This window comes from Podarcis filfolensis (assembly GCF_964270895.1).
Source record: "Podarcis filfolensis genome assembly, chromosome: Z".
Lineage (NCBI taxonomy): Eukaryota > Metazoa > Chordata > Lepidosauria > Squamata > Lacertidae > Podarcis > Podarcis filfolensis.
This window is the reverse complement of record NC_139617.1, coordinates 35,531,917-35,555,202: the sequence shown is the minus strand read 5'-3', so window position 1 is coordinate 35,555,202 and position 23,286 is coordinate 35,531,917. Positions and strand designations below refer to the sequence as shown.

The following is a 23,286-nucleotide window of genomic DNA, read 5'->3' as shown; positions in this document are numbered from 1 at the left end:
GGGTCTTTTCCAGCCCTACCTAGATATTGAGCCTGGGACCTTCTAAATGGAAAGCAGATACTCTACCACTGAGCTACGACCCTTCTTGGAAACACAGGTAGAGGCTTTATACTGAGTCCAATCACTGATCCCTCTAGTTCAGGGGTATTCATTGTGGTGCCTTACACTGTGGTCATGGATGTGAGAGTTGCAGTCCAGCAAAATCTGCAGGGCTAGCCGTAGTCTGCCCTGACTGGTAGTGGCTCTCCAGGGTTTCAGGTGGGATGTTCCACTTCCCAGGTCTACCTGGAGATGCCAGCTATTGAATCTTGAAGCTTCTGCGTGCACGGCAGATACTCTACTGCCACACTACCTTGAGTCAAACTATCAATCCATCAAGATCAGTATTATCTACACTGACTGGCAGCAGCTCTCCAGGGTTTCAGGCAAGGGAAACTCCCACCCCGACTGCGATTGAACCTGAGACTTTCTGCATGAAAAGCAGATTCTCTGCCTCTGGGAGACAGCCCTTCCCTCCACTGCAAATAAAGTAAATAAGAATTGTGTGCAAAACAGTTGTTTAATTAAGGGTGCCAGGAACTGTAGCTCTTTCCGGGTAAACTATGGTTCCCAAGATTCTCTGTAGGGAAGGCATATGCTTCTGAATGCCAGTTACTGAAAACCAGAGGAGGGGAGAGTACTTTTGTGCTAGAATCCTGCTTGTGAGTTTCCCACAGGTCTCTGGCCAGCTGCTGTGAGGACAGGGTGCTGAACTAAACATTGTCCTGATCCAGCAGGGGTGTCCTTATGTCCTTATGCTTTAAATGTGCTTTTAAATGTATGGTGAGGATGTGACCGGCATCTGGCCCAGCAGGCACTTCTCTCCATTGGTGGTAACTCTTAAACCTGCCACTCAGAAGAGGAATGGGTTAAATACCACCCACCCCAGTTTTCTTTCCTTTTTAACCTAAAGTGGGTCTAATGAGCCAGTAATTTGATTTGGTCTATAACATGCTTTTAAAGCGAGGGGATAAATACAGCTGGCCTGCATAAAAGGTAGCTATTAAAGGCGATCCGGGATAGGGCATAATAACTTTAAATTAATAGCTCCCCCTCTTCTCTGTCAGATCCCGCACTTTGGCCTTACTTGGGGATTTTGCCATATTTATTCTTTAAAAGGGCGGGCGGGGGGGGGGAACAAACTTTCAAACCGTGCCTGCTGGTCTCTCGGGCAGCCATTTAACCTCCGTTTATGAAGAAATAAAGGGAAATTGATGCTGATTCCAGCCTGCTTCGGGGGATCATTGTGCGGTGTAAGAGCTATTCTGCCTGCAATTTACCGGTCGGCCTTGTCATCCCCATGACGGCTGCTTCTGATCAAGATAAAGCTTTATAGCCAGGGCATTTGCTGCTAACAGCAACCTAATGCTGCATTTTCATTTGGCTGCAATTAATGTTAATGCCTGCAACGAAAATTGTCATTAAAGACCATTTTAAAATCCATTCAATTTGCATAGGCGCAGCCCATTTGCTATCGGGTAAAATACTTGCTGTCGTTCATCACATCTTCCTTTTGCAGCCATTTCCTCCCCCTCCCTCCCACCTACTCCCTTTTTTAAATAGAAAAACCAACTTTATTAGCAGTTTGCTCCCCCCCCTTTAAAACGTGAGATCTGTAACATCACAGCTGATCCGGCACCATGCAAGGAATAATATTAATAATAATAATAATAATAATAATAATAATAATAATAATAATAAGTTTTTAATTACCTGTATTTGTAACCCGCCCATCTGGCATTTTACAAGGTATGCAGAATATAAGAAGAGCCTGGCTGCTGGATCAGGCCAATGGCCCTTCTAGTCCAGTATCCAGTGGCCAAACAAAATGCCTCAGTGGGAAACCCATAATCAGGATCTGAGCCCGAGTACTCTCCCCTCCGGTAGCTGGTAAGAGATTGAACCTGGGACATTCTGCATGCAAAGCTCTTCCACTGAGTTATAGATGCTTCTGATAAACACAGGAAATCTGTCAGGCCATTGATCCATCTCCCTCTGTGTTGTCTGTACCAGGAGCAGGGAACCTTTAGCCATCCAGACGCTGCTGAACTACAACTCCCATCAGCCCCAAGAAGAATTACCAGACTATATCTCCACTCCATTTGCCATGAATTCATACCAATCTCTGTCAGCGGGGATGTCAGTGGAGTTCTGGAGTGCTGCAGCAGCCCTGTGGGAGCTCAACAGATCCCAACCTGGAGTTCCCCTGACCTCACCACTTCTGGCTCACCCTGCCCCATCCTGATGAGTGCAGCCTTGCTGGTACTGGGAAGACACTACAGTGGTACCTCGGGTTACATACGCTTCAGGTTACATACACTTCAGGTTACAGACTCCGCTAACCCAGAAATATTACCTCGGGTTAAGAACTTTGCTTCAGGATGAGAACAGAAATCATGCTCCGGCGGTGCAGCGGCAGCAGGAGGCCCCATTAGCTAAAGTGGTGCTTCAGGTTAAGAACAGACCTCTGGAACGAATTAAGGTCTTAACCCGAGGTACCACTGTACTGGGTTTGCCCAATCCCCCAAGCCTCTATTATATGAGATTGGAGCATACAAAAAGAGAGAGGTAAATAACAGGGGGAATAAAATCAGTTTCTCCACCACTACCCCTCTGTGGAATCCCTCAAGGAGGTGCCCCACTTTCTTCTGCTCACCGTGCTGGCCGCCCATATGTCATGTCCACAGGTACTTTCGGAGGCGTCTTCTTGAAGCGCCTCTCATCATCCTCGCAGACGCGGATGTCCTTTTGCTTGCGGTACAGGTTGCTCTCGTGTGCTGTGACAAAGCCGGCCTTGACGGCTCGGCTGTTGCAGGCCTTCTGGTCGCGGGGCCTCTCCTTCTCCGGAATGCTCTTGGGCTTCATAGAATTCCAGTGGCCAATGGCTATGGGGAGACAACAGTACAGTCAGACCTTGGTTTTTGAACACAATGCATTCCGGAAGTCCGTTGAACTTCTGAAACGTTTGAAACCCAAGTCGCAGCTTCTGATTGGCTGCAGGAGCTGCAGGAGCATCCTGCAGCCAATCAGAAGCCGCGGAAGCCATGCCAGATGTTCAGCTTTCGAGGCAAAGTTTGTTTACTTCCGGGTTTGCGGTGTTCAAGTTCCAAGTTGTTCGTGAACTAAGCTGTTCGAAAACCAAGGTATGACTGTATTTGTGTTATGTAGTGAAGAGTATTTGTGGAAGCTGTTCCTGTGCAGAGACTGGCCAGGCAGACAGGGTGGTGGTTGTGGTTAAAGCAGTTCATGAACTGTATAGCTTTCAGGTTGAGGACTGTGTGTTTGTATTTGTGTTTATATATTTTGGAATTTTTGAACACCCTACCTGTTGACATCAGGCAAGTGCCTTGAGTGAACTTTTTTCAGCATCTGCTAAAAACATTTTTGTACGGGCAAGCCAATACAGATATATAGAATGCTGACTTGTTTTAATCTGGTTTTTAGCATTGGTTTTTTAAAAAAATGTTTCAAATAGCTGTTTTAAACTTGATAATCTAAATTGATAATCTCATTGTTTTAATCTATTGATAAGCCACTTTGAAGTTTTCCCTTTTGTTTTTACAATGAAGTGGTATATAAATTTTATGGTGTGTGTGTGTTTGTGTGTGTGTGTGTGTGAGAGAGAGAGAGAGAGAGAGAGAGAGAGAGAGAACTTCCAGCACATAGAAAGCTAGTTGTCAGTGAGAAGCCTAAGCTAGAGACAACCTTCCTGAGGCTTCCGCCCCGCCCAGGGGTGGACCTGGTTTCCCACTGTCGCATCATTTGTGTTGTGTGAGATATATATATGGGTGGGGGTGGGGGTGGGCGAGAAAGAAATCATCCATGCAGTGCCTGTATACATAAATAACATCCCTTCTACTTTAGCCCTAAGAATGGGGAATACCATGCACAGTGAATGGCCTCTCAAAACTAGGGTCTTTTACATGGGTGTTTGCTACAGTATACCATTAATGCAATAATAGCGTACCCCTGCTGGATTCATACTGGGCATCATTTCACATCATTAGTTGTACCACAACACTTCCCCACATTACCACATTACAGTGGTACCTCGGGTTACATACGCTTCAGTTACATACGCTTCAGGTTACAGACTCTGCTAACCTAGAAATAGTGCTTCAGGTTAAGAACTTTGCTTCAGGATGAGAACAGAAATCGTGCTCCGGTGGCGCGGCAGCAGCAGGAGGCCCCATTAGCTAAAGTGGTGCTTCAGGTTAAGAACAGTTTCAGGTTAAGTACGGACCTCCGGAACGAATTAAGTACTTAACCTGAGGTACCACTGTACTACCTATGCCCCTCGCCCGCTGCCTAAACATTTATGGTACAAAAAGTTACAGGATTTCAGCAGAAAGTACACTGACTGGGAATGAAGCAGTGCATCCTCCCTTGAACTTTAGTAGAGCATTGAAAATGGGATGGTATAGCACCTCCCCGTTCCCAGACACCACTCTAAGTTCAATATCATCCATGAATGCACAATTTTTAAATGATGTTTTGGGGGCCCAGGATAATGCCACATGAAAAGAGAGATCCAGGAAATCACAAAAATACAAAAGACAGCACACTTTCTTCCTCCGAAAAGTGTGGAAAGGTGAAAATATATCAGCGGAAATTAACAGGAAAATGCATCCTTATGGCCCTACCTTCAGCAACGCCTCCATCCAGCCCATGCAAATATAACCCATAGTTGAAAGCATAGCCGGGGAGAGTATAGCAACTTCTGCGGGGTTTCCCAAGCTCCGGCTGCAAAGAGAAGTAAAAACAGTCATCTTAAATATTCTACCAGCTAAATAATTTATTTATTTGCAGTCATGAAACCCTCATTTTCTGTGAGCAGAATAAATCACACAAAGTAAATTCACATGTAGAAATGCCTGATTAGTGCCAAGGCTCTGATTCAGCATAGGAAACTGCTTTATATTGAGTACTGTCTAGTTCAGTATTGTCTAGATTGACTGGCGGTGGCTTTCGAGGATTGCAGGCAATACCTATCTTTCTCAGCTTTTCTTGGAGATGCTGCTGGAGATTGAACAAGCGACCTTCTGCATGCTGGGCAGATGCTTAACTGCTGCACTATGGCCCCTTTCCAATAGGAACAGAGGAAACTGGCTTACACTGAGACCAACTTGCCCAACCCCGCCCCAGGACAGATCAATCTAGAAAGTTTGGCAAAGTCCAATCTGTGATTTTGGCAGTTGCCATTCTTCAGGATTATCAGTAAAGTATTTTATAAAAGTATGCCATATTTCATTTGTAGCATTCAATGCATTTAATCTCTTTGTTAATTCCTCTGATACAGCAATAGACCATACAGTCTGTTTCCAATGAGAGATACACAGATTTTCCCATCCTTTCGAATTCTGTGCCACTAGTAGGCGTGCCACTACTAAAAGAAAAGTGATTAGTTCATTATAACAAAGGTCAGATTGCCCTTGTTTGAAAATAGTTAACAATTCCAGATTTGGAGTACATTCCACATGTTGACCCATAATAAACCTCATTTATGTAAACACCCTCTGCCAGAGGGCTTTATATGTTCAACACACCCATCACATGTGAAATGTTGTACCTATACTATTGCAGGCTCTCCAGCACTATGGTGGGATAGTTTTATTAATACTATGTAATGGTGTCAAATGCCATCAGTGTAGTAATTTAAATGTATTTTCTCATATCCAGGTTGATACTGATTTTAGTGGGTTTTTAGCACACATTTTATTCCAATCTACCTCTGCAATCTCTATCCCTGACCGGCAGTGAATCTCTACGACTTTAGACAGGTCTCCCAGCCCTGCTTGGAGATACCTTTAGGGACTCAACCTGGGACTTGGGACCTTCTGCATGTAAAGCAGGTGCTCTACCACTGAGCTACAACCCTTCCCGGCATCTGTTTTCAAATATTATTTCATGGCATGAAGAAAGCGGATATAGAATTTTTTTTTCTCTCCCCCTCTCATTAACACTAGAACTCAGTTGACATCTGAATAAAGCTGAATATTGGAAGATTCAGGACAGACAAAAAGGACTTTTTCACAAAGCACAAGATTTAAAGATGGAATTTGCTCCTGCAATAGGCAGTGATGTCTGCCAACTTGAATGACTTTAAAAGAGTTGGCCACTATGATGGACTAGATGAGCCATTGGCCTGATCTAGCAGAGCTGGAAAATAATCTCCAAGGGTTTCTTTGGGTTGGTGGTCACCATTAGAAGCAACAATTTCACAACAGCTCTCTCTTTCTTTTTTGCACTCTCTCCCTCTCCATCAACCTAGTGTTGTCCTGAGAGATTTGTGTGCATGGGTTCATATGTATGGGAAATGGTGGTGTCCACACAGAAAAATATGGCAGAGAATATTTAGATGAAAATCTGTATTATGGCTGCATTTCCCCCTAGGACAAAAGAGAAAAACCTTAAAAGAAATATTTCCAGAGAAACTGTCTAACCCACACAAGATCTGCAAAATTTGTTTATTGCATTTATGTCCCACCCTTTTTTCTCCAAGGAACTCAAGGTAGTATACAAGGTTCTCCCTCCGCTCCCCATGATCTGGGCAGCGGTTGGCCCAAAGTCACCCAAGTGAGCTTCACAGCCGAGTGCAGGACCTCTTCTACGTCTTAGTCAGACACTCTAGCCACTTCATTACACAGCCTCTCCTCACAAAATCCGGGCTGGTCTTGATCCAAAGCAGCTAGACCCCGACTCAAAGATTCCCCTTGTAGCTACAACCCTACAAAGAAGACCTCCAAATTGCTCTGGAACCGTGAAAACATTTGTGTGAGTCCCTACAAAGGGCCCACCCTTCACAGGCAGAAAAAGTCACTAAAATACCAACTGATGGATAAGTTGAAGCGGGGGAAGAAGGACAATATGGGGGTGGCCAGAGGAAGGCTCAAAAGAGGGCATGGGGGGGGGGAATGGGCACACAATAGCTGGCCTCTTTTTATTTAGTTTTAAAATTAACTCCTTTTATTCCCTTCTGTGTACCCTGGCTTTGTGGTGTCTGTGGGATTAACTGACCTCTGATCACGTCTTTGTGCCTTGACCAGGATCTCCATGGTGAAGCCAGCCAGAGATTAGCCCTCATGATGACATCATATTGTCTTAAAGGGGAGGGCAGGGCTGGGGAGAGCCAGACAAGACCAGAGGCTTTTGGCGGCGTGGTTTGACAGGAGGCCTGGAAGGGCAATGCCTTCAGGATGGCCCATGTTTCGTGAATAGGGATAGAAGGATCTGTCAGTTTTAGTGTCTCATTTTTCCAGTCTTAAATTCAGTCTTCCGCCTTTCTGCAGCAATTTGCTTAAAAAAAAAAAAAGTACTTATGAAAATTTGGCAGCATTTATTCAAATCAACAGAACTTTGCCATTTTGACAAATATATATATATTTTGCAAGCAATTTCTTTTAATATGCATTTTTGTACTTATTGCATTTATATCATACCTTTCCTCCCAGGAGCTCAAGGTAGTATATGTGGTTCTCCCACTCCCCTTTTAACCCCCTGTGAGGTAAATTAGACTGAGAGGCAGTGACTGGCTCAAGATCACACCCAGTGAGCATGATGTGCCTGTACATTTCATCCACTTTGGCCAAAAGCAGAAGAAAATTACAGCTGCAATTAGATTCCCCGTTATTGTTAATGGGGAAACTTGGAACTTTGTTTTATACAGGGCAGTTCAGGAACCAAATTGCAGATCAATTATGAGAGCATCCACAGTGACCCAGGAACACTGCAGAATTTTAAGAGACGCACAATGTAGTGATATTTCCGTTTCCGGTTAGCAAAAAAGCTAGTGGGTTAATCTTTAGCATCAGTGAGATGTGCAGAATGGCAGAGGGAAGTACTGCAATGTGACACAGGGTGGCAGCCTTCTTTCCATCCACATCCACCACCTCATCCCCTACAGCAGCCTGGCCTCATCTTCATCTTTTCACCAGCTTTGGCTAGAATGCAGATTCCCCCGCTTTCTTCTCCTGACAGCTGTCCCCACCAACAGACAACTTCATTAAACCTAATTAAGATGTAATTTCGCTGCCTTATTTCCACTCTCTCCGCTGTAATTAAAACCCATTTCTTGCTGTCTTCCAGGCGGGCCTAATAATTTTCTCTGGGCACCTTCTGAAAGCTTTGCTCCCTTTATGGCTTCGATGATGGCAATCGAGCCTCCTAAACACTATTTATATGGCCACATTTGGAGACACCCTGCCTCAAATGTAAAAGGGGACAGAACCTTTAGGGAACCTAAAATTTAATGCCAGATTTCCACTGTTTATTATAGGAACACAGGGTGCTGCTTTAGATTGTTTTGCTCAGACCAGGGGTTATTCTCGCTACCTGGAGATGCCAGGAATTGAACATGGAACCTCCTGTGCTCTTAGCTTCAGACCTTCCAGTAAGACACAGGAGCACAGGAAACTGCCTTATACCAACTCAGACTAATGGTCCAAGTGGCTCAGCATTGTCTAGCAGCAGCTATTCAGGGTTTGGGGCTGAGAGGCTTTCCAAGCCCAACCTGGAGATACAGATGACTGAACCCAGGACCTCTCTTGCTCTCGGACCTGCAAAACTCCAAGGGTCAGCTACCTATCCTAATGCATGCATATACAATTCTTTGCAGTTGCCCGTTTACATGTACAAGTGCAATACAATGTTGGGGTATGGAGTATGCCAGCCAGTCCATTCCATTCCATTCCCTCTCCTTTATTGTTTGATGCAGGTCTCCAGCCTAGTAATGGGTGCAAAAGTTCATATACTGAGGTGTGCCTTAAAAACGCACACATTCTTGAAAGGAACATACCAAAAGAAAACAGAAGAGAAAATGACTTCGCAAAAGATTTGTGTTGTAGGCAAAATGTGTGCATGTGAGGAAATCCTCAAAAAGGCTGTTTCTAGATTTGCAGTGAGTGCCCCCAGACTAACAGCTCTCTGCAGCACTATTTTGTAGCTGCTACAAAATTAGGGGTTAATATTTGGAGGGAAATAAAAAACATGAACAAACGAATGAAAGAAAAGCAAATGAAATCAAGTGGGTCCAGGATTTCAAATTTATATATATATTTATTTATTATTTGTAAAAACCACCCTTCATCTGAAGATTTGAGGGCAGTTCATAGCATAAAAGCACAAAATACATAATAAAACAAGAGGAAAAACAAAACAAACCCATAACCCATCCAAATATGTCCTGTAGGCTGCTGCAACCACTACTGCTTCCTTGAAAAGCGACCTTGTGTACTTGTGGGGTTGGATGCAGTGGCGTAGCGTGGGGGGTGCAGGGGGGGCGGGCCGCACCGGGCGCAACATCTGGGGTTAGGGCAAATCCATGGGTTAGGGGGCGCAAATCCACGGGTTAGGGGGCGCAAATCCACGGGTTAGGGGGCGCAAATTACTTGCCTTGCCCCGGGTGCTGACAACCCACGCTACACCACTGGTTGGATGTTCAGAAAACGGGTGGGGTGATCCCTCTATGATGAAAGGTTGCAGTGTTTGGGACTTTTAGGAAAGGTGAGTGAGAGGTTGTGCATGGTATGGAGAAAGTGGATAGAGAAAAGTTTATCTTCCTCTCTCATAAAACAGTGGTACCTTTGGTTACAAACTTAATTTGTTCTGGAGGTCCGTTCTTAACCTGAAACCATTCTTAATCTGAGGTACCACTTTAGCTAATGGGGCCTCCCACTGCTGCCGTGCCACCAGTGTGCGATTTCTGTTCTCATCCTGAGGTAACGCTCTTAACCCAAGGTATTACTTCCAGGTTAGCGGAGTCTATAACCCGAAGTGTTTGTAGCTGAGGTGTTTGTAACCCGATGTGTTTGTAACCCGAGGTACCACTGTGCAGTGGTACCTCGTCAAGTATCTGGGATCCATTCCGGAGCCCCGGACGCTCGATGAAAGAGATGCTTGACAAAACGTCGCTCTGTGCGTGCCCATGGAGCAGTTTTGCACTTCTGCGCAAAGCAGCAAACCCAGAAGTAACCTGTTCCAGTACTTCCAGGTTTGCCACGGACGTCCGCCGAAATGGACGATCGAGGGGGCAGATGTTCGTGGAGATATGACTGTATTAGAATTTGTGGGCATCCAATGAAGCTGAACGTTGGCAGATTCAGGACACATTTTAAGAAGTCCTTTATGCTGCTCATAATTAAACTTGGTTAAACGTGTTTGTTTGTTTTTAAAGTAAAATGATTTAATATGCATTAAGGTTACTTTTCGTCTTTTTTTGAAATCAATAGTTGTAATTGTTTTGATTTCTACCATGGAACCTTTTGTAATCACAAACTGCACATTCTTTTCCTTCTGGGATGTTTTACTATAAACTCAGTAAATCACACAGCTGTGTCCTATATTCACTTATTGGCAATTGTATCAACTTAATATTCCTAAACTATTTTTCTTTCATTTCCTTTTTCTGTAACCTGTTATTAAAATTCAATAAAATATATTTCGAAATAAAAAAAATAGTTGTTGGATGCCCCAGAAAGGGAGAGTGCTCTTGTACTCAAATCTTGCTGACAAGTTTCTTGAAGGCATCTGCATTGCTACTGTGAGAATAGGATGCTGGACTAGATGGGCCATTGGCCTGATCCAGCCAAGCTCAGGACATTCTTTCTGCAGAGAAGGCCTCAATGAAGGCTCAGGAGGGCTCAGAACAGCTATGGGGGGAGTCTGAATAGGAGATGGTGACAGCAGTTGAACACCTTGTCAACTAAAACCAGACAACGCCTTTGCAGAGGGAAACAGACCCACCCTCTCTGACAGAGCTCACGTTCGCAATCCCAACACCAACATTTCCAATGATGTGTGTGCCCCACCTTGTATTTAAAAGTGTCGCAGGTGGGTGCCGAAACTTGTTGGGACATCTTAATTGCTTCCATCCACTTCTTGCCCTGCTGCTGAAGTGTAACTTCTGAGCACTATGTCTGCTGCTGAGCCTGCACCATCATCTGACTGAATACGTATCTCTTTCTTACTTACAAGGCAGAGCCTTTGTCTGCATGTACTGTCTGGGAGAAGGATACCAGGGTTGAGATTTGTGGTGGTAGTGAGGAAAACATGTTCTGCATGTTTGCAGCAATGGCCAGAAGCTAGTGGTTGGTGTGAGCTGGCTAGTGCCCCTTACATCACCAATTCACTTTTCACTAATCCCCAGAGCATTGTTGTCACTATTTTTAAAATGTTTTTTTTTTTAAAAAGAAGAGGCAAATGATGAAACTACAAACTGATAAATGCACATGATGAATGTGGAGTGTTAACATTTATTTATTTATTCTTAAAAATGCAAGCAGCCTACCTGAAGTATGGGGTTAGGGTGCGTGAGACTGACAACTGACTTAGGGTTGCTGTGTCTGATGGTAACAGACCCATTGAAATTCATGGGCCTGGCTAATTTTGAAATCCATGGATTTCAGTGGGTCTAATCTGAGTAGGACTAGCATTGGATACAGCCCCTAGCGCTCAGAGTGATGGAAAGCCTATCTGCCATACATGTTACGAAGTCAGGAGGCAGCCATGCTCACAGTGTGGGTAAAGAAACTGCTCCAACATCTCTTTAAATATGACGTCTTTCTTCACCCCTAAATGGGTCTGTCTCTCATCAGAAGCTTCTGCAAGCCATGAGGTCACACCATTCCTTAACCTGTTCAAGAGCCCTGCTTGTTTCCTTCCCTTCTGCTCTGCTTCGGGTGTGTTTTTATTATTTCATTACACTCCCTTGCATAGTCAAACTCCTCATCATGCTCCCATTACGATTATTATTTCTGATTTACGGGTCCATGCCAGGCGGAGCAAAGGCCCGAAGTCTTCCCCCACCCACCCCGCCTCCTTTCCTCCACAACAGCTTGAAATCAAGCCGTTCATTTGCATTTACATGATCTCGCTGCGCAGCTTATGAGATGGAGAGATTTATTTGCTACTTAGCTTGATGTTTGATTACACTTGGAGAAGGCGGAGAGCTACAAAGTGTGGGGGTGTGGAGAGGCATGTGTTGGAGAGCGTCCCTGAGGGAACTGTAACACGGCACATCGGGTTTAGTTAGATGATGAAGAAGGAAAGGTTTCATAGTTTGGAAGGGGACGGTCGTTTTATCAAATATGCGGGCATAAAAAGGGAGTGTGTGTGTGTGTGTGTATGTGTGTGTGGCCGCCACCGCATGTTGTGTGTTGTTTAAAAGAAGCAGTTCTTTATTACTGCTGCTAATATATCCTTGTATTAGGGAGGGACAAATCTCTTAATATTGGTTTTCCTCATTTTCTCATGAGTTCACTTTGCCATGTTTTCACCTTGGCTTCTAATCATTATTATTTTAGAAAGCTCTGGTGAAAATGCACCGACATTTTAGTGATGCCCTCTTAGAATACACATTTTTGTGAGTATTCCCCCCATATTATAATGAAATTTTATATGCATTGTTTTCACAAAGATGTCTGCAAACAGGACATGAAGGCTGGCAACATTAACCCCACCATGTGGGAATCCCTTGTAGACAACCACAGTGCCTGGAGACAGACAGACAGTCAGATCATGTATCCACAGCAGTGACCAAAGGAGGAATGACTGGGAGGAGCACAGAAAGAAGAAATGCCATGGTACACCTGCATCAGCACAACCAGACACCTTCATTTGCTCCTGTATCAGTCTCTACAGTCATAGTATGTACTGCAACTCTCTAACGGTTTGACTTCACACCCAAAGGCACACTCTTTTATTGTCTCCTGAGACAGGCGGATGCCAACCAGTACAAATATGTAGTCCAAGTATACTTGGAATACTGCGAACAGTTCTGGTTGCCTCTTCTCAAAAGGGATACTGTAGGTTTGGGAAATGCTGAGAAAAATGCAACTATGATTATCAAGGGGTTGGAGCAACTGTCCCCCTTTGAGGAAAATCTACAACATCTGAGTTTGGGAAAAGAGAAAAGGTAAATAAGGCAGGACATAATAGAAGTGTATAACATTTGTTCATAGTCTGAAGAAGCTGAATAGAGATAAGCTTCTAGAACCCAAAGGCATGCAATGAACAAGAACATTGGAAGATTCAGGACAGGCAAAAGACAGTACTTTACACAGTGCGTAGTTAAACTATGGAACTCATTCCCACAGTATGTAATGATGGCCACCAACTTGGATAGCTTTAAATGAGGATTAGACAAATTCATGGAGGAAAAGGCTATCAATGGTTACTAGTAATGTACTACTAGCTGCAATGGCTATGTTCTCCCTCCACTGTTGGGAATTGCAAGCAGGAAGAATGCTGTTGTGCTCCTGTTCTACTTGCCAGCCTCCCATTAGGGCATCTGACTGGCCACTGTGGGGACTAGATGGGGCTAATGGCCTGATGCAGCAGATGGCAGATGAACAATCATCGTCCATATTCGATTGTGTCAGAAGAAAATAGTTGGAATTTAGCTCCGAGGCTGCCAAATTACCAAAAGATCCGCTGCCTTAATGAAGTGAAATTACTAAAAGGCTGCCTTGGCTGAGGAGTAGCCTCACTGCCATTGGAGAGACTGCCTAGAGGATCACAGACTTAATTGCTGAGGGCTTACAAAAACAGAATAGCCCATTATGGCTAAAAGAACGCTTGTTGCATCCCCCTGTATCCGACTCTCAAAACTGGCAGGCTTATTGCGGGCTGGCTGAATCTTGCCTCTTGTCTATATCACACTGAGCACAAGCTCTTGAATCTGAAGTGAACATTTTGAGATGGGGTTGGGTGGGAATGACTAGACCAGGCTGTAATTACTGAGGGGGGGGGGGTGGCGGAGGGGGGGAGGAGAGAAGAGTGAAAAAGAACAGCGGGTTTTTCTAATGAATGACAAGCTACTGGGTGGAAATCTAATTTGGTCTAATTAAGCAGCCTTTGTGAGGATTTGTCTTCAGATGAGAAGGAACCAAAGGAGATCTAAATGCAAATGAACTCTTAGGAATTCGGTTTTAAAGGGCCAGCAAGACAGAAAAGCACTTAAGAACAGGTTCTTTCTGTGTGTTTGTGTGTATGTGTATGAATAGGAGAGGGGATTGGTAAGACTTTAACTTCCTACTTGAAAACAGGGTGTTTCTAAGCAGAAATAACTTTTTAAAAATATTTTTGTACGCCTAGTGTTGTGCACTGGCAATTGGCAAGGTCTGTGCACCGGAAATTGACAGCAAGACTTTACTATCTAGGCCCAGTTGCTTAGTAACTTTAAACACGTGATGTACAAGTCTATGATGGTATAACAGTTGCACAAGTGCATACTTGCTGTTCAATAAAGTTTGTGGAGGCCTTAAAGCTACTCAGAACCAAATGATGATAAAGCCACCTGTGTAGCAATCTATCATTAGAGATCACTGTCTATCATTAGAGAGTGTGTTTCGAGAACAAGTGAGGCTTTTATATCATTGTGAATCACAATAATATTTAATCCTTACTTTTTGTAAAAATAATAATGAGTAAGGGATATGCAAGTGGTGCTAGTAAACAAAAGCAGCAAAAAGAGCAGCAGGAAATACTTCAACGTTTAAAGCTAATCCCGTCATATGGCTTTGTACAGCAGGCAGAAGCAGTCCTACATAATCCCTCCGATACGGAAAACTCATGTTTACAAACGGAAGAAAATCAAGTAGACTACACTGAGCAGTCTGAGCAGACTGAAGAACAACCAGTCAGCCATTTATAGAATGCAGCCTCCCAAGAACTTCGATGAGAACTGTTGCCAGTAACTACCACTACAGAAACTTCAGGAGAGGAGAAAATGACAATGAAGTGACCTTTGACCTACAGTCAAAGAATTAATACAAGGTGTAGAAGGAACATACTACAAGATAGTTACACCAAAAGAAGCAGTTCATGTTCATTACCGTCTTAAAGAATTAAAGGAAGTCCAAGTGTTGCAGACACAAAAATACCAACTGTTCATGCTACTAGTGACATTTCAGAGACAATAATGATATAGGTTTCTAGACAACACTGAATAACGAGGAAATATTCTGAATTGAGAAAGGTCCATTGGAATGGCAGCACTGGGATGGACCTCCTACCTAGAAGTGAACATACGGAAACGAAACCCAGTTCTGCTCAAATAATTTATTATATTCCACCAAAGTAAATGGAGAAACCTACCCTCTTGCACTTCCACCTGTACATCAAATAAGCTCAACCAGAAAAAATACATTTCAGCCACCAGTATATATATCAAATTATTGTCATGGACTGATTGGGCTCAGAGGAATGGTGGAAGGAACCAGCTGGGGAACCACCAAGAGAGAAAGGTTTAGAGCCTGGGGACTGGTGGTGGGACAACGTCGAGTGTGCATGGTGTAATTTACAACCAGCTCACTCCTGACATATTCTAGGAGAAAATTTGACAGCTTTTCCAAATGTGGAAACACTTTTCAGATTGTTGCTGCGTTTAACTGGTTACAAATGGTACTGGCGAAAGATCCCTTTCTAGACTAAAAAGGATGAAGAGTGATCTGTGGTCAGCAACGTCCCAAGATCTGTTGTGTGATCTAAGCATTCTCTGCATAGAAAACAATAAATTGTGGCTTGCTGATTTTAATGATATAATTGATAAGTCTGCATCCAAGAGAGCATGAGAGAAACTGTTCTGACTCTGTATGTAGAGTATGGTCTATGTGAGTGGTCCATGTGAACATCTTCATTAATGCCATACTTTTGTTAACTTATTAAGGGTTATAAATCTATAAACAATCATTTTATTAATGCTAAAATTTCAGCAATTTTCTATTTTCATTGCATAGGTAAAGAAGAGAATGTGGTTTTGTTTCTTATGATCAGATGCTATCAGGTTTGGGACTCCCAAGGTCCCCTAGCCCAGGGCCTGCAGTTGCTTTAATTTGGACCCAGATTGCTCCAGATATTGCACCTGTGACTGTGTTTGCCAGGTCAGTCAGAGAAGTGTCTGGGCAGCAGGGTGGGCAGTACACCAGCTATAGGGGTGGGTAAATCAAGGGAGTTTGAGTAAAAAGTAAGCAAATTCCATATAATGGGAAGAGCTTTGCTTGATCAGGCCAATAACCCATCTAGTCCTGCATCCTGTTCTCACAGTAGCCACAGTAGTCAGTCTGTAGGAAACCCACAAGCAGGACTCAAGCACAAGAGCCCTCTCCCCTTCCTGTGGTTTCCAGCAACTGGAATTCAGAAGCATTACTGCCTCTGACAGGGAAAGGGAGAACAAAGATATTGTGACTAGCAGCCACTGATAGCCTTCTCCTGCTCCATGAATTTGTCTAATCCTCTTTTAAAGACATCCAATTTGGTGGCCTCATTGCCTCTAGTGGGAGCAAGGAGCATGTAGCAAGCTGGCCAGCCAATGGGTGCGGCTTTGGATCCTGACCGTTAGTGTTTTATTAACATAACAACACTGGCAGAGGAAGGACCCCGCCTCCAGCAGCCTTGTACCCCACAATTCCCATAAGAAATCAAATATAATCCTATTTAAGAAGCTTTAAATAATTTTGAGCTTTCATATTGACTTATTAAAATGCAGCTTACAAATGCGCCTCACTTGCAATCCTTTTACAAGAAAGGGGTATTTTTTTATTTAAAAAAACCAGATGGAAAGAAAGATGATTGGAAAGATCAGTGAGTGAGAGAAATAGATATTTTCTTCTCCAGTCCTTGTGAGATCCGTTCTCTCTCTTCTTCTCCCCAGCACCCCTGGCACCCAGTCCAGTCCCAGACAGCTGTATGACTCTGGCTGGACTATTAATAGACACCAAAGCCTTTGGGGAGGTGTTATGGAGCGGGTTATATCTCCCTGCTTTTGACAGTCTCGTCTGTGCAGCGCAAGAGGCTCCGGGAAGTGGGGACAACGAATGGCAGACCAAGGTTGGGGAGCCTTGCTCAGAGCTAAAGGGAGACACTGTCTCCGTGCAAATACCACCTGCCCTGCCCCTTGCCAAGTCCCTGGATTTTGTGCCACAGTGTGGGGACAGGGGCGAGAACAGCGAGAGGCAAGCAGTCCCATGGGGACAGATCACCCTAGTATAGCAATGAGCCCAGTCCTTGTCTGTTCTAATACAAGGTGTGGAAAGAGCAGACTTTATGGGGGGAAAGACATCCGCTAGGATTTTTTAAATTTTGCTTTTTGGCAGGGTGGAACATGCCCCTTTCAAAGTGGCATCTTGAATCTTCACCCCCAGGCATGCTTCTGGCTTGGGTTCCTTAATGTAAATTGGTCTACTCTAAGTAAAACTTGGGACGCGGGTGGCGCTGTGGGTTAAACCACAGAGCCTAGGACTTGCTGATCAGAAGGTCGGTGGTTCGAATCCCCGCGACAGGGTGAGCTCCTGTTGCTCGGTCCCTGCTCCTGCCAACCTAGCAGTTCGAAAGCACGTCAAAGTGCAAGTAGATAAATAGGTACCACTCCAGCGGGAAGGTAAACGGCATTTCCGTGCGCTGCTCTGGTTTGCCAGAAGCTGCTTAGTCATGCTGGCCACATGACCTGGAAGCTGTACGCCGGCTCCCTCGGCCAATAAAGCGAGATGAGCGCCGCAACCCCAGAGTCGGTCACGACTGGACCTAATGGTCAGGGGTCCCTTTACCTTTACCTTTAAGTAAAACTTAGATAAAACATGTGAACTTGCTGGATCAGGCCACAGGTCCATCCAGCCCATCATTCTGTTCTCACAGTGGCTGACCTGTGGGAAGCCTGCAAACTGGACATGAACCCTTCTTGAAGAGGGCTCTGATGTCTGATCTCACAGTCAAAGGCATAGGCCAAAGCCTTAGACCACAATTGATTCAAGGCAACAGTTGCTCATCTCTTACGGCTGTATGACTGAAGTAGTGGGAAAGCCTGTTGTAGTTCCACCAGTGATATTTCAGGTAGACCTTGTACCTTCAATGGAGGTAGCTGCAAATCTGGAACAGGGCTCTCCCTGTTACCCCAGTGACTGGCCTTTCACGGCCCACGCATCAGTCAGTCCATCAATTGGTGCTGCAAATCTTAGTAGTTGAGTGTTAAAATGTGTGTGTGTGTTAAATTGACTCCCTGAAAGCAAACCAACTTACAACCACTTAAAAATTTGCCCAAGGTTTAATACTGACATCTTCGTGGAACTCTGCTTTATCTCGCAGTCCCTAACTTGCAGGCATAACAGAAGGTCTTGTTGTGTCAAAATCATGGTGTGCATGTGTGTGTTTTTAAAAAAACATGGAGAGAAAAAAATGTCACACACATCCTGTGACAGCTGCAACCAAAGTCCAACCCTCAGGCATGAATAAAAAAGTTATTAGTTGCATTACTTCCCCGCGAAGTGGTTTGACATATTAGAATGTCACGATCACTAAAAAAGGTGTAATGAGCAGGGTGTGTGCTGTTGCCCATCAAGCTCAGTCTGTGAAATTTTGGCATGTTGAACGTACATTGCTGTGGGGTATGGCGTTGCAAGCATAGGCGGAAAATGAGACTGTGTATTCCAGGGAAGTGCAAGTCTCAATTTAATGGACACAGGCAAATTTATTGCATTTTAGGAAGGTTTAGGGTTGCCAGTTCTAGGTACAGAGGAGAAATTAAATTCTTTTTGCATTTTGATGAGGAACTATCTAATTCACACTTCTTGAACCAATATGTGAAGCAATCTTTAGAAATTTGCACTTCCCTGAATTTTTACAGAGCAGTTCTTGGACCCCAAATAATGTGTTTATTAGGGGAAAGTGTGCATGAAAATACATACAGTGGTACCTCTGGTTACGAACTTAATTCGTTCCGGAGGTATGTTCTTAACCTGAAACTGTTCTTAACCTGAGGTACCACCTTAGCTAATGGGGCCTCCCGCTGCTGCCACTGCACGATTTCTGTTCTCATCCTGAGGTAAAGTTCTTAACCCGAGGTACTACTTCCAGGTTAGTGCAGTCTGTAACCTGAAGTGTCTGTAACCCAAGGTACCACTGTATATCGTTGGAAATAACATGCAAAAAGGCATTATGCAAGGAGAAAGACTCTGTTTTGGTCAGAAAGTAATGGCTGTTTCCACCTGCCTTGCTCCACCCTCCATCCACAGACACCTTCACAAGGGAGCTACCATGGGGCGTGGGTTGGTTTAATCTGTGCTGCCCACCCTCCAGTGAAAGATTATGAGTCATGGGGGTGTGACATAGCTGTCAAAGCTTCCCTTTTTAAAGGGAAATTCCCTTATTCCAAATAGGATTCCTCGCAAGAAAAGGGAAAAGTTGACAGCTATGGGGTGTGGAGAGTGTGTGTATGAACTCAACAGTGCTTAGTTTATTTTTGGCTGCTAGTTTGTTAATGTTTTTAATATTGTTTTATAGATTATAAATGCTGTATTGATTTGTTAGTTATATAATATGACTTTTGGTTTAATTGTGATGTTTAACTTATTTTTCAATGTCCTCTACATTGTGATTGCGTTTGAAGATCCCCAAAACCACCCCCAAATAAATACACAATAGACACAGAATTTTAGTTTGTTTTGGCAATAATTTTGGCCACAACTTTATTGATTACAGCATGTGTGTGGTTGCTTAGGCATGGTTCCAGGCTACCTGAACCTGCACTGTGGCAGGAACAGGACTGACAACTGGGCACCACCAGAGGTCAGTAAGAGAAAGCATTCTGGGGAAGCACAAAACTGGCTTCAGTCTCCCAGCTCACCCCAAATGCTCCCAGGGACTCTGGCATGGCCCTAGCCCCCCGACAGGGTTCAGACAAAAGCAAGGCGAGCCCCTGGATTCCTTTAATGGAATTCCCTAGTAGCAGCAAATGGAGGGGCAGGCACAGCCAACCACTTTCCCTCCGAAAACAATGCCTAACCGCCAACCTTACAAAGTTGTGACAATTTGCTACATGGTTGGCAAAAACCAGAGGGCAACAGCCAAACAGCCAAATGACAAAATTCCTACTGGGCCCCTGCTCCAAAACAGATGACCCCTAGACAGGCACAGCAAGGCCAAAAGAACAGCCCTAAATATAGGGAGGGAGGGCAGGTGATCCGGTGCTTGTTGCAAGGAAGAGGAAGCTCCCAGCAACGTGCATCAACATAAATAGCCCATCGGTAGCCAATAGACAACCCAAGAGGCCAAATTTCTGCCCCAGCAACCCAGGGGCAACCAATGGGGTGTTGTGGCTATCCAAATGGTCCCGCCCCACAACAAGGAGGCAGATCTCACCGCAACACGTGCTCTCCATGATGGAGGACACAATTTGTTTCACTGATGATTTGTTAATTATTCTATATGACTTATGCTGTATGTGTGATGTTCTATTACATTCTATAATGTTATCATTATTTATTGTTTGTAAGCCGCTGTGGAATTCATTTGAATAAAAAGCGGCATAGAAATATAATAAATCAAATCAAATTATACCAAGGCTTGAAAAATTCAACAACATGTATATTGGTCACAGTAGAGGTGGAAGGGACCCCAACCAAGGCTGGAATGTTTGTTGGGAGAAATTCATACTTAAATGCTGATGTATTTTTGTGAGGTTTTGTTTTTTTTAATAGGGAAGATTTAATTTAAGATTGGGGGAAAACAGAAACTGGGAGAAACAAACAAAAAGTACATATTTGTCCATCTCTGCATCTCACTCTCATACATACTTGTCCCTTTAATAGGTCACTTTTAGAGCACATGCTTTGCACTGAAAAGGTCCCAGATTTTAAACCTGCAGGCTGCCAGCGACCAGAGATTACATTTAGAGAATACGTTTTGTTAGTTTGACTCATACATGCACATAAACAAGCAAGGACTTCTGTGTTGTGGCCAGGCATGCCAATTCTAGGGGGTGGAGGTATTGCCAGCCTCCTCGATATTCCTTAGCAGGTGGCTCAGCCTCCCCCACGAATATTGAGGGGGGTGGAGGAGGCCAAAGCATTGCTTCGAGCATGGTTGGTGTAGCATCAATGGAAGGCTGCACCGGCCTGTGTGGTGTCAGGAGTTGCTGTGCAGGTTGGTGCAACCTCATGCCAGGCCCACACTGGTCCTCCACATATGACGTCACACACGTGTGGCCTGTGGCACCCCTGAATCTTGGGGGCAACCCAGCGCTGTGGCCGTGGCACCCGCATTATGAAACCATATTCACCAGGCTCTTAATTGGCATAGTTTTAGGTACCAATTTAGAAATGCAGTTTTTGCTCAGGCTCTTGATAAACAGCAGTGCTGAATTTTTACTGCTGCGTCTGAATATTGGGTTGTCGCCAACTAAGTACCCATCTGCGCTACACATTTAAAGCAGTGTCATATCACTTTAAAGTCATGGCTCCCCCCAAAAAGTATCCTGGGAACTGCAGTTTGCTAAGGGTGCTGAGAGTTGTTTTGCAACCTATTCTGCACACAGAGCTACAATTCCCATAACTTCCTGGGAAGAGGGATTGATAGTTAAACCACTCTGGGAATGGTAGCTTAGGCAAACGGCATCCCACTGGTACATTATGTACCAGCTCATTAGCGAAGCAAAGTGTAAGTAAACATTGCATGCGGCTCGCCTAACTTATTTCAGGCGCAGAATTCTCAGGGTAACCTCGGAGCAGAATGTGGGGAGTTTGTGGCTAGGCCTATTCTAACAGTCACTGTAGCAACCCAGCATTGGCCCTGCTAAAGTTTCAGGTCCTTGAAGCTTGGGCGGCCAAGAAACGTCTCCTTCACACGCCTTCCCCACCTCCACCCTTCGCGAAGCCTCATTCAGCTGGTGTGCTGTTTCCCTTCATTACGTTGGTGCCTCCAGACTGTAAACCTCTCTAATTTTCTACATCGCCGCTATTTATTTAAATGCTAACTCGCATTATGAAGTGATAATCCACCAGCGCAGGAGATAATTTATGAAGCATTTAAATTAAGAGAAGCAGCTAATTGGGAGCATGTGTCTTATAAGCCCGGCTAACACCAGAAGACTACAAATTAGGGAGGAAATGGAAGATCTGTATTTCTTTATTTATTTTCATCTGAGCATAAAGGCACGGAGGGCCAAAATAACAACATCATATATATGTGCGTATATGTGTGTGTGTTTTATATATCTATATCTATAGATATCTATATTAAAAAATGAGGGGATGAATACTCAGTCATAGAATCAGAGTTGAAAGGACCCCAAGGGTCATCTAGTCGAGGCCCCTGGAATTCATGAATCTCAACTAAGGCACCCAAGACAGATGGGCAGACAAGAGATATGGCCTTGTCTTTCTTATGTGTGAGGTCATGTAATGTAACATCTATCCTGCTGTTTTCTTAGTTCATCTTTTGCCAACCCTCTGCCCTCTAGGTGTATCAAAGGGGAGAATGCTCTTCTACAAAACAGGGGCCACCAAACTGAAGGCCCTGCTCCAAGTTACTGTGGAGTAGGCTTCTGAAATCTTTGGGACTTCAAGAGAAATGATATTGCAGAACACAGTGACCTAGTATGTTTATGTAGGGATTTTACTGGAAACTAGTGAATGCTCTAGTGGTTGTACCCCATACATCTGATTTGCCACTTTCCCTTCCTGCCATCCCAAACTGATCACCTTTGCATAAGGATGTGTATGGAGATAGTGGGTGCAGTCTGAGCCACTTTTGGCAGCTATGTGGTTCAGACTGTGCACACTTTTCCCAATTTGCAGTGAAAAAAACAACAGGGTAGGATCAATATGTTTATCTGCCCAAGGTGAGGATGGGGCAGGAATTAAAAATTAACTGCATTTAATAGATAGTATTTCACACATTCTGAAACAACATTCAAATCAAAGCACAACCCTTATTTCACAGAATCATAGAGCTGGGAATGTGCCCCCCCCCCACCAATGATCATCTAGCCCAGGCATCTTCAACCTCAGCCCTCCAGATATTTTTGGCCTACAACTCCCATGATCCCTAGCTAGAGGACCAGTGGTCGGGGTGATGGGAATTGTAGTCTCAAAACATCTGGAGGGCCAAGGTTGAGGAAGCCTGATCTAGCCCAACCTCCCTGCAATGCAGAAATCACAGCTAAGGAATCCTTGACAGGTGCCCATCTGACCTCTGTTGGAAAAGCTCCAGTGAAGGAGAGTCCACCATTTTCTGAACAGTTCTTGCCACCAGAAAGTTCTAATGTTTAGTCAGAATCATATTGTAATTTGAATAAATGAAAACATTAGATTAGTCTGCCCTGGAGAGGGCTTTGCACTGACTATTGGGTTGGGCTTGCTCGGAACAGTTATGGGGGTGGGGAACCAAATACCCTTCATCCAAGGAAAGCCATAAATCCAAAACTTCAGTTGTGTCTTTATGTCCGTTCAGCAAAGGAAAGTGGGAGATTTATTCAACAAA

The 23,286-nt window shown here is 44.2% G+C and overlaps 1 protein-coding gene across 1 annotated transcript in view; it reads right to left on the bottom strand.

Annotated features, from left to right (window-relative positions):
• The window catches only part of CFAP77 (cilia and flagella associated protein 77), a 94,424-nt gene that overhangs the window by 35,660 nt on the left and 35,478 nt on the right, over nt 1-23,286 (bottom strand). Inside the window, exons 2-3 of the mRNA XM_083596551.1 lie at nt 4,683-4,782; nt 2,696-2,924 (exon numbers count right to left, since the gene is read on the bottom strand). Coding sequence (XP_083452677.1) covers nt 2,696-2,924; nt 4,683-4,782 — 329 coding nt within the window. The remainder of the gene's footprint in view (nt 1-2,695; nt 2,925-4,682; nt 4,783-23,286) is intronic.